At 34.2% G+C, this 12627-nt stretch overlaps 1 protein-coding gene across 4 annotated transcripts in view; it reads right to left on the bottom strand.

Annotated features, from left to right (window-relative positions):
* MCTP1 (multiple C2 and transmembrane domain containing 1) overlaps positions 1-12627 on the bottom strand; it is a 528212-nt gene that overhangs the window by 414359 nt on the left and 101226 nt on the right. For all 4 annotated transcript variants that reach the window (XM_074200502.1, XM_074200503.1, XM_074200500.1 and 1 more), the window contains exon 2: positions 7104-7218. In XM_074200502.1, the coding sequence (XP_074056603.1) occupies positions 7104-7218 (115 nt within the window). The remainder of the gene's footprint in view (positions 1-7103; positions 7219-12627) is intronic.

Below are 12627 nucleotides of genomic sequence, written 5' to 3'. Positions count from 1 at the left end.
AATTATGCACATATATACATATATATGGCTACACATACACACACACACACACGTACAAATAAACCATGTATCTGTTTTCAGTGACTACCACATTATGTCTACCCCATTAAATCGTGAGTTCCTTGAAAGCAGGAACTGTTTTTCATCCTTCTTTATATACCCATTGCGTAGCAGCTTAAGAAATTCTTACTGATGTATTGATTTATATGGATAATGTCTCTCCCATTAAAATTTAAGTTTCTTTTTTTGGGGTATAAGTTTTTTCATTCTTTGTCTTTGTAATCCCGGTGCCTAGCAAGGTGTCTGGCAGATCCTATAAATACTTATTGACTGGTTGGCTTTTTCTTCAGGCAAAATGAAAATGTCACCTACAAGGCAAAGGATCAAAGAGAGATCTATCTTTCCTATGAGGAGCTAGCATCTCTTATACTCATAACTTATATCAAGAGATGAAGCACTCACTTAGGCAAAGCTTTTTCTCCAGAACAGATACCTCAAATAATCCCTCATTCCCAGGGCTAATCAGTCATAGTACAAGCTCTGATCTACAGGTCCTTGCCTTTCTTATTTTTTCCTTAGGACTATCCAGATGTTCCATGACCTGCAGAGCTCTATCAGTTCTTAACTTTCTTAGTTGAATGACCTGACTGCCTGTTCCTATGTTAGCTATGACTGAGAGTTCTTTATGGACTCAGTTTTTACCTCTTTGCTCCAGTTTGACTCCCTATTTTTGCTGCTCAAATAGGGGTAGCTAAGGATTCTGGGATTAATGACTATGTTGGAAAGGCCTCTGAAAGCTGAAGAAAACATTCATAAGGATTTTGGACACAGAGCTGCTTAGAAGCCCTAAACAACAAATAAGTCTCCAGAGGATATAAATATCTCTGTTTCTTTAATCTTTCCTCTAAAATTGACTACCATATTTATTCTATTTTAACACACCAACAAATGAATGAAAAAAATGCCACTATCTCAGTTAATTATACCTAATGGAAGGTTGAATGTTGTGATCGAAATACACCGCCATCTATCTACATGCAAATCAAAAAAAAACCTAGAAGATAAATACTCCTATGATTGTTAGTGTTGGAAAACTACTAAAAATTCTTATAAATTATAATTGTAACTAATGAAATTTTCACTAAACCTTTTTATTTAAAAAAAAGTTACCCTTATTTCATTTTCTGTATTATTGATAACCTTTACTGACACAGTCAGTAATATGCGACTTTAGCATTCCATTCTTTTCCTCTTGCTTTGGGATGCTTTGACAAAGGAGGAAATCCTTTTGGATTTTTCTATATAATTCATTACTTATATACATTAAATTTTATTTCTCTGCATTACTTAATCAAAATGACAATAGTAAGATTAGAAATCAGAAAGCATTAGTCTAATATAGTGCCAATTTTTCTTAGTTAAATGTACATTTCTAGGGTTATATAACATATACATATATTTTAGAAATGAAGTAATACTATCTATAGCTAGGATTTGCATAGAAAAGTCTACAGAGTACTTTACAAATTCATTTGACCTTCATCACAACCCTGGGAGTTAGATACTATTATTATTCCCATCTTAGAGATGATGAAGCTGAGATAGATGAGATTAGGTGACCTGCCTAGAATCATGCAGCTTATATAGTTATTTGGATTTGACCTCAGATTTTCTTGATTCCCAGTATAAGTGTTCTATCCACTGCATCACCTAGCATACTTAAGTGTAATGAGTTCTATTTACATTGAAAAGAAAATTGAAGCAGCAGTCTGGTTCTTGTATTGACTCCGTTATCTACTAGCATACCTCTATTATGTGCCTTTGGACAAATTGTTTAGCCCTAGTTTCCACATCAATAAAATGAAAGATTTGGAAGTGATGATCATATAGGCCATTTCCTGCTCACACATTTTGAGACTGTGATTTTCTTAGTTTTCTTTTGATGTCTGTGATTATCATCTTGAGCTCTAAAAATGTCAAAGGATTCCTCTTCATGAGTTTATTTCTCTGTTGTTCCATTCATATCTCAGAATTCAGTCTTGTATTCAGAATTTTCTCAATCATAATAACTGTTAATTGAGGAGGGGGAGAAGATTGTGGAGAAATGTAGTTTTTCCTGCTTTTAAGAACTACATAAACTTTGATGAATCCATGATTTCATAAATTTAGATACTCTCCATACTTATGTCTTCTATAGAGTTTCATGACCTGACCTCATTTTATTTTGTCATGTGTTCTCAAGTCGCTTATAATATCCAGTCCAATAAATATTTATCAAGTACCTACAATATGTACAGTAATAGATGACTATGTACTGAATTACATACAAAGTTTATTTAAGTCTCTGGCTTCATGATACTTGGTATAGACTCATACATAGAAAACCGTGATACATACAGAATATATGGTAAGTTCATTGGAGAAATGCAAAACAAAGTACTATTTCAAGTTTAGGGGAGGCCAGGAAAAGCTTTGAAGGAAGGGATGTTTAAAAGGACATTCTATGTATAAATAAGAGCATAAAGATATGGAGATGAAAAAATTGTAGGAAGCATTTGAGAGGACAGAGAGTAGCTCATTATAGCTGTATAACTTTAGAGGATCTGAAATGTTGGGGAACTGAGTTTGAACTTTACTCAATAGGCAACAGGAAGACAGGAGATTTTGAGCAGATAAGTGACATGTTCAGATTTATGGAAGAGAAAGAGTTAATTAACAATGTTTTGAAAGGTGTAGGAAGAAATTCTGCAAACTGGATCACAAAGTGTAGACAAGAGGAGCAAATAATGAAGCAGAGTCATTCAGGATAGACTTGTTTAAGAAGTATAATAATAAAGAGGAAGAAAAAGATGGTCAGTAGGTGGGTAAGGTGGAAAGCTCTACAAAAAGCTTTTGTGAGAATGTGGATTTTTTTGTGTCATGAAACCTTATTTTTTTATTTATTTATTTTTTAGTTTTTGCAAGGCAATGGGGGTCAAGTGGTTTGCCCAAGGCCACACAGCTACGTAATTATTAAGTGTCTGAAGTCAAATTTGAACTCAGGTCCTCCTGAGTCCAGGGCCAGTGCTCTATCCACTGAGCCACCTAGCCGCCCCTATGAGACCTTATTTTGGAACCAGCATCTTGGTTTGCATTTTTATTGTATATTTTATGGTGCAAAAAATGCTTTATATATATTGCTTTATTTGTAAACTACACTGCCCGAGTAACTATCCCCTATTAGTCATCTCTACATACACATCTCTGAAAGTAAATTTAACAATTCAAATGGAATAAAACTGAGCATCTTTTATGCTGATTAGGAACTTATATACACTATTCATATTAGTATATGAATAATTATTGGGAAAATATAGAATAAATCCAAGGGTAGATAGCTTGAGGAATAAGTGGAAAGGGAGTCTCAAAAAAAAAAGGAAGGATGACTACAGAAATAAAGTCTTAGAGGAGGAAGGAGAGCTCTTGATTATCTTTTATAAAAATATATGCAGACCTTTAGAAAAACTATGATAGGGGCAGCTAGGTGGCGTAGTGGATAAAGCACTGGCCCTGGAGTCAGGAGTACCTGGGTTCAAATCCGATCACAGACACTTAATAATTACCTAGCTGTGTGGCCTTGGGCAAGCCACTTAACCCCATTTGCCTTGCAAAAAAAAAAAACCTAAAAGAAAAAAAAACTATGATAGCTTAGCTTTCAAACATCATTGGATGTTTCATATTGACTCAAGTGGTATTGTATAATTAATAAGGCAAAATTTAATATATAGTTTTTGAAATAATTAATAATTATATCTAGACAGTTTCCAGGTTTTTTTTTTAAAAGAAGGATCTGATTGAAAGAATTGAGATGAGTGCCATGAAGTTCAAATTATTTCAGTATATAGCATTACCAAAGCTGGGAGTTGGTGTAATACAGCAACTTTAACCTAAAAGGGAAGAGGAAAAAAAGGCAATGCTTCCTTCTTCTGGTTACTATTCTGTATTTTTATAAGGAAATATTATAACCTTAAATACAAGATACAAAGATACATGTTATTCTATTCCTATGGGGGGAACCCCCTTTTTTGATTCCCTAAACCTAGGGAATTGTGATATTCCATTCCTGAGCAAAAACAAAGAAAGAAAGTTGTTTGCTTTTTTCTCCCCAATAAAAAGCCTACCTATTCAACCAAGGGTAATAATACTGCATTGTAATAATAATAATTCTCCATTAATTTTATCCATCTCCTTAAAAATAAAGTAAAAAATTCTAAAAGAATGAAACTATGTACCCATTAACTTAATGAAGGATTCATGTTCATTAATCAGTATTATATAGAGATGTATTGGAATGCGAGAATTGATGCATTTTTAGAGAATCTCATAAAGATGTGTTAGATTGTTTAAATTAAAACTCAATTTTAGGCACAAATGAGTGATTTTGATGATTACATATGAAAACTAAACTTTAATTCAATCTCTCCATCTGCAGGTTCCTACTTATAAGCACAACAAAATATCATGAATCATTAAAAAAGTCTTCAAATGACCTTGCTGTCCTCTTCCCATGTAAATGTCCCACTCCCAAATAACTTTGCAACCACATTATCAAACTCCTAGAAAAAAATAATGTTCATGTGTGGTACTTATTTCCTTGTGTCCAATTCGCTTTTCAACTTCACCATTTTAATGAATCTATTCTCTTTAAGATTCAATGCTCCTTTACTTACTTAATCCAATATACTTTTACTCAGTTCTTTTTCTTTTTGACTGCTTGGCAGTTTTTGACATTACTGACCACTTCCTCTTGCCTCAAAACTGTATGGCTGGATTTTCAGGACACTACTCTGCTGAATCTCCTCCTTCTGGTCTGAAAGTTCTTTCTCATTCATGTTTGCTAGATCTTTTCCCTCTTTCTAACCATATATATAAGTATAGCACAAAGATCTGCCCCAGACCCTTCTCTCTATAACTCTTTCCCTTGTAGAGTTCATTAGTTGCAATGAGAACAATTACCATTTCTATGAATGACACTCAAATTTGCATACTTAACCGTTATCTCTCTGCAGAGCTCAAACTCTGTAGGTCTATATCACCTGGTACCTGTTGGCCATTTCCAACTGGGTGTGCCATAGGCATAATGAACTGAACAGGAACAATTTGAAACTCGTTACTATCTTTTCCCCAAACCTACCACTCCTTTGACCTTTCTCATTTTTGTTGAAGGTACTAGTAGGCTTGGAGCCAGCCTTGACTCTTTCCTTTCTCTGTTACACTCACATCCATTCAACTGCTCAATCTTCTCAATTTTATAAATATAATTTTTTTCTAGGTTATTTTTCTCTCCACTACCAAGACTAATACTTTGTCTCATAACCTTATTACCTTTGCCTGATTATAGCTCTCAATTAAAATGCTCTTTATTGAATTTAACAGAGAAAAACATTAACTCATGTCTACAGGGTTTTTGACTTCATAAAATGTTTTTTTTTTAGGTTTTTGCAAGGCAAATGGGGCTAAGTGGCTTGCCCAAGGCCACACAGATAGGTAATTATTAAGTGTCTGAGACCGGATTTGAACCCAGGTACTCCTGACTCCAGGGCTGGTGCTTTATCCACTGCTCCACATAGCCGCCCCTAAAGTGTTTTTTAGCACAGCAATCTTATTATTTTTATTATTCCAGTTTTTTTCAGATAAGGAAATTATTTAGAGAAGTTAAATTGATTTGCCATGGTCACACAGCTAGTAAGAGGCAGGGCCAATATTTGAACCCATATCTTTTCCATGGCTGCCTTGAAAAAAGAAGAGATTAATAAAAATTTGACTTAATAAGAGGTTTCCTATATATTCAGCCAGCCTTTTCTACAAATCTAAATGCTCCTTTTTAATTGTCTTGTCTTTCACGTATTTAAAAACCATCTGGTTCTCAAGTAGAAAAAAAGACAGTGATCCCACCAGTGATCCCAACCAAGAAGTCTGAATTTAAACTCCAATGAAGATGCAAATAATCAATTAATTTTAAACAATTTATCAGACAAGTACTTACTTAATAACCATTTTATGCCATCACAAAAATTTGTATGCATCCCTTTTCTGTCCAAAATTCATTCCCACTTTTTGGATGCTGTATAGCCTGCAAGGTAACCTAACATTTTCTTGCCTCTTAAACTTCTCCTAAATAATTATGCCAACAATTTGGGACATGAGTTTTTTTTGTGACTTTTATGTGACAATGGGGTTAAGTGGCTTGCCTAAGTCACACAGCTAGTAAGTATCAAATGACTGAGGTCACATTTGAACTCAGGTCCTCCTAACTTTGGGACTGGTGTTCTATCCGCTGCAACACCTAGCTACCCCATTAATACTTTTAAGAGTCCCATCCCAGCCTCCTCATCTTACATTTGCCGAAGTGCCTTATAAGAACTAGAAAAAATACTGAAGGAAATCATTCATTCATTGCCCTAAACTTATAATCACCTCTGAACCAAATTTCTTTTTTATTAATATAGATTTATTTTCCAACTAAATGCAAAGATAGTTTTCAACATTCATTTTTTGTAAAATTTTGTGTTCCACATTTTTCTCTCTTCTTCCCTCCCTTCCTTGACAGCCAATAATCTGATACAAGTTACACATATATAACTATTTAAACATGTTTTTTGACCTTTTTTAAACAAAATATTTTGTTTTTTTCAACTACATGCAATGGTAGTTTTTAACCAATCTTTCTTTTGCAAAGTTTTGAGCTTTACAATTTTTCTCCCTCCCTTCCCTCCCATCTCCCCCAACAGAAAGTAATCTGATATAGACCCTATATTTATAAATGCTAAATATAGATAGATATTGTTGGCCCATATGGGTTTTTTTTTTTTTTAGGTTTTGGCAAGGCAAATGGGGTTAAGTGGCTTGCCCAAGGCCACACAGCTAGGTAATTATTAAGTGTTTGAGGTTGGATTTGAACTCTGGTACTCCTTACTCCAGGACCGGTGCTCTATCCACTGTACCACCTAGCCACCCCTGAATCATATTTCTAATAAATTTTTATTATGATAATAAATTGATTTGTTTTAAGCTAAAGGGTTAATAAAGTCAGTTGTATTAAGGGCACAGACTCATGGCCTTACCTCCACGATCTCGGGCAGCTAAATTCTGACCCCTTCTTAATGTAATATCCAACTGGTACATTCCGGGATCAGCCAAAGGAAGATCGGCATTACTAGTTCCAATAGTATTTAGTCTCTGTAAAGCAAAACAGATAACACAAAATTTTAAGCATGCTTTTCCATGTATTTTTTTCCTCCCTTTTGAGAGCAAACACAGTTAAACCCAAACCAACATAAAATAGTAAAGCAAAGATTGCTGCATTCAATTTCATGCAAAAGGGAGAACTAGGGTTAAGTGTCATAGCAGACAGAGCATTGACTTTGGAATTAGGAGGATTTGAGTTCAAATCCTGATTCAGAAACTTACTAGTTGTCTGGCTGTGGGAAAGTTCTTTGGGTGCCAAGCAGAAATGTGAATCAGGAATAGTTTATTTTCCAAACTAATCATGATGATGCATATAAACTATAGTATAAGAAATACTCCCTGAAGTGCCATATAATTCCATAGTAAAATATGAAGAAAGATATAAGTTTTAAGACAACAAGAAATGGTGAATGGAGAATGAAGATGGATAAGGGAGGCTGACATCTCATAAAAGTAGGAGGGCATATGAAAATGATTTACTGACATAACTTTGTTGACTCATTTATCTATGAAAATGATTTGCATATTGATGGATTGGGCACTGCAATTTCTACTCAAATATAAAACATAATTATTCAAAAGTAAATCCATCTAGCATTTTTATAGCATTTATAGGCAATAAGTTTTCATTGGGGGATTAAACACTTAATTCTAATGTCCTTTGAAATTAAAACATACTCCTAAATCTACAGACCTGGCCAAAATTGCCTCTGGAGGAGGGGGAGGGAGTCTTTAGAATTATTTTAGAATCTCTTCTAAGTACTATTTCTAAAAAGATGAAGCATTTTAAATCAACATAAAACAGATGTATTAAAGCAACACAATAAAAATATTATATTTCACATTTTACAATTTTATCATTTTAAATATGACTTATTCAAAAGAATATTCAGGAAATAAAAAATTAAGTACATTAATGTCAAAATTTTTCAGTAATTATTTTGACAACTCAGAAATAAGTAATTTTCTGAGGGGATGATATCCATGGACAAGGCAAACATGTGAAAAATTAAGAAGACACTTCCCACTGCACTACCTAGCCGCCCTCCCCCCTTTCTTCATGTAAGATACAAAAATAAATGGATTTTTGTAAAAGCTACTCAACTAATCTCAAAAAACATTTTGTTAGAAAAAAATCTGAAACTATATTGTATTGAATAAAGTATTAAAATAATGAAAAAAAGAGACCATGAAAAAAAGCAATGAACCATGGTATCAAACAGTAAAAGCTTCTGTGTTATTGAAAGAAAGCAGCCAGCGATAGGCCTAAGTAGATTTTGAGTTAATCCTGTCTACTCATTTGGGGGGTACTTGTGAAAAGTAGGATGTAGGAAAGCTGTGGGAGTAGAAAAAAAAATCATCTAATTGTTGAAGTATACTTTCTTGGCATCTTTTGATTTAGACTCCAAGTATACAAAGGTAAGAAAAGTCTAGGCAACTAAATATAGCAATAGGATGAATCACACTTTGGTTTCCTGTCTCTCTTCCTTCTCCTTTTGTTTTTTTCCTCTGGCTTCTCCTTTTTTTAAAAAAAAATCTGCTTCAGTTTTAAAAGTTGTTTGTTTTTGCACTTAATCACATGTGGAAATACTGAGGAAATTAGTTTTTATCGTGGAGCACCCAGATAGTAGATCATTACACAATTTATTGATAAGGGAACTATAACAATCAGAGAAACTAGGTGCCATGGTGGATGGAATGCTGAATATGAGTTAGGAAAACTGACTCTTCTCAAGTTCAAATTCGTTTCAGACACTTACTAGGTGTCTGACCAAGCTGACCGAGTCACTTAACCCTGTTTGCTTTAATTTCCTCATATATAAAGTGAGCTAGACAAGAAAATGGCAAACCATTCCAGAGTCTTTGCCAAGAAAATTCCAAATGGAGTCATGGATAGACACAACTGAAACAAATGACAACAGCACCAGTGTTGCCAGTTAGAGGCATCTCATCCACCTAAATGGAAAAATCCAAGGAAACCTGAAACCTCTGAGAGTGATAAAAGAATGAGGCCAACAGTAATGGCCCCAACTTTATCTCCCTCTGACCTTGGAGAGTTTTAATATTACCCAGAATCTAATTTCTCAGGAGTCTTCACTTTTTTTTGGGGGGGGGGGATTTTACAAGGCAATGGGGTTAAGTGGCTTGCCCAAGGCCACACAGCTGGGTAATTATCAACTGTCTGAGACCGGATTTGAACCCAGGTACTCCTGACTCCAGGGCTGGTGCTTTATCCACTGCATTACCTAGCCGCCCTCCCCCCTTTCTTCAATAGTATGAATCAGCACCACTCTCTGGGTAGAGGCTGTTCAGCTCACTTCTTCCTGATGGATCCAGGTAAAAATCTAATAAAATCCTAACAGACATGACAGATTTGGGAAAGAATACATTATTCTGTATTTTCAATGAATACCTAATTCCTTCTGTGGGTCCAACAGAACTGACACTTCATCATTCTCTCTGAAAACCCTTCATCTTGTGGATATTTCCTCTCAAAATAGCTGCCTTGTTTTACTATCTTTTGTTAGAAATCTTTACTTCCTTGCATAAGGCCTTTGGAATAAGGGAACTTTCTAAATCTGTGTGAAGGCAGAATGTAAAGTGCTGACTTTCAATAAAGAGAAAAAACAAAACTAGTTATATTTCATCAGAATCCATGGAATTTCATTTTCTAACTTTTCACTCTATCTTTCATATGTCAATTTCTTCTTCTTTTTCAAGAGATTATAGCTTTGGAAAAGTGTTCTCTTTTATTCTGGGCATCAAAAATTAATTAATGAAATATAATTGTGTCTAAGCACTGTTATTTAATGATCTCACAGTCTAAAATTAAAACATGATCAATAAAGAAGTTAAAAATAAAAGAAATAAATTCTTTTTCAGAATATCAATATTTTATAGTTATGAACTGCCGATAATCAAAATCTAAAGCACAGGTTTCTGGGAGTAAAAAACAATTCCATCGATGAGAGAATATCGTCTCCATCTGTGTCTCACTACACTTATTTCTACCTGTATTTACTCTTTTCACTTCTGGTGCATGAGTTTGTGGGAGAGTGTATCTCAAGTTAATGGAGAAATTATTATATTGCTACTATTTTATTATACCAATTCATTAAATGCTTTTACTTTGGTGGACTAGGAAAGGTAATGATATTGGTGAGAACTCATAAACTCTGGCTTTGAGTTCATATAGTCATAGAGCACTTTGAAACTGGGGCATTCTAGTTTGGGGAACTCACTGTATGAACTGACATACTTCTTTCTTTTTTGGACAGTGCTATTCAGCAGAATAGTACTGATATACTTTACTATTTTAGTAAATTTTAGTAAAATGTTTGATAAAGTAACTCATATTCTTGTGGAATAGTATGAAATTTTACAACTAGGTAAATTCAGAACTTGTTGAATGAATAGTCTCAATAAGAAATCATTAATAGTCTGATATCATCTGGGAGGAAGAGGTCTCCATTTGAGTGTTCATGAAAACCGAGCTTGACTCTGTGCGAATATTTTTATTGGTGACTTGGATAAAGGCCAAGTTGGTATGCTTATCAGATTTGCAACCCACCCAGACTGGGAAGGGATAACTAACACCATACTATGAGGATCCAGAAACAATCTGTCAGTCTGGAACATTGGACTGAAGTTAACAAGATGAAACTTAATAGCAATAAAGATAAGGTTTAAAAAACAGTTTTATAAGTACAAGATATCTCTCCACTTATAAGAACAGTTTATATGAAAAAAGATGTGAGGGTTTTAGTAGACTACAAATACAGAGGGAAAAAAGTTAATACAATTTTCAGTTATACTATATTATAACATACAGGCATAAGAAGGTGATCATCCCACTTTATCCTGACATAATAAGATATCTATATCTATATACCTATCCATGTATATACATATATATAATATATATATTATATATATATATATATATATATGAATGAAATACTGTACTCAGCCTTGAGTATTTTATTCAAATAATCAAGGCAGAGAGAAAACGAAATAAGAGGAATAATTAGAAGTTTACTGTGAGGTAAACCATTTGGCACAGGTATGAACATGAATTCCTCTTAATCACAATGGTCCAGTCTGACTGGAAAAGGTCCATTTTAGGAGATTATGATTTTATAATTAGATCGGGATTTGGAATGGAGTCTGGAACTGTCCAGGCTAGGGGACAGAACATGTGGTGAGGTAAGTCACTCATTCCATTACTTTCAGGGCGATGGTCAACAGTGGGCAGGCAGACATGGAATGTTTGGGACAAGGAGAAGTGAACTAGGAACTTGGGGAACTGATAAGCAAACCTGGGCTATGCAGACCCTGCACCTCCTGCCACCAAGGTTGAACAACAAGAGGTATGTATCTCTCCAAGCTTTCTGAGCATTCCTTTGGTCTCTCTGAATAAAGAACCTCTAAAACAAGGAGGATGGGATTTGTTTGAAATATCCTACTCCTGTCAATTAGATAAGAACTAACAGGATTTATATTGGACTTACATTTGGCTAAAGTTGGCAGGATTTTTCTTATATTATATTTGGATTTGACTTACATCTACCATTAGGGACAATGAGTCAAAGAAAGAACTCAAAATACTCTTTCTTTTTTTCCCTTCTCACACTACACTGAATTCAGAATATTTTCCTCTCTCTTATTTGCTGTTCTGACAATATATTTTCAACTCTGTGAGAGATATAATAGAATAAAGTAGGGTTATATAAATTGTTCATTTTTTCCTTTCCTTGCAAAAAAATGGTTCTTGAATTTTAAATCTGATACTGAAAAGGCAAGGAATTCTAAATGTAAACAACACTTTCTGATTACTTACGAAGCATCTCACTCTATCACGCTCTACAGTAAAATAGTCTTTCACTTCAAATAATGAACTGAGTTCTTGAAGGCAGGAAGAAATATGTGTTCTAGAATCCAATGAACTTTGCAACAGTTGGTCATGATTTGTTTGAGAAATTGCAGAGTTAACCTAAAATAATTATTAAAATTGTCAAGGATTGGGGGCAGTTGGGTGGCACAGTGGATAGAGCACTGGCCCTCTGACAATTAATAATTACCTAGCTGTGTGACCTTGGGCAAGTCACTTGCAAAAAATACACCAAAAAATGGTCAAGGATTAGAATAACTAAGATATAGATATAATCACAATTCTTGATTAGAATGACTAAGCTACAGATAAAATCACAAGAGTTTCACTGAAGATACTTTCAGTAAAGTTTTATAGGATGTGAGCTTACATCCCAATATGTTTAAGTGCAACAAGCAATCACTTTATATACTAGCACAATTGTTCACTGATTTACCTAGATATACTATTGATCTAAATTTAAAGAATAATATCTTTGATGGATTCACCCATATTGAATATTAATCTTC

The sequence above is a fragment of the Macrotis lagotis genome, chromosome X (genome assembly GCF_037893015.1).
Source record: "Macrotis lagotis isolate mMagLag1 chromosome X, bilby.v1.9.chrom.fasta, whole genome shotgun sequence".
NCBI classification, from domain to species: domain Eukaryota; kingdom Metazoa; phylum Chordata; class Mammalia; order Peramelemorphia; family Peramelidae; genus Macrotis; species Macrotis lagotis.
Note: the sequence above shows the minus strand (reverse complement) of the source record. Positions and strands in the feature narration are given on the sequence as shown.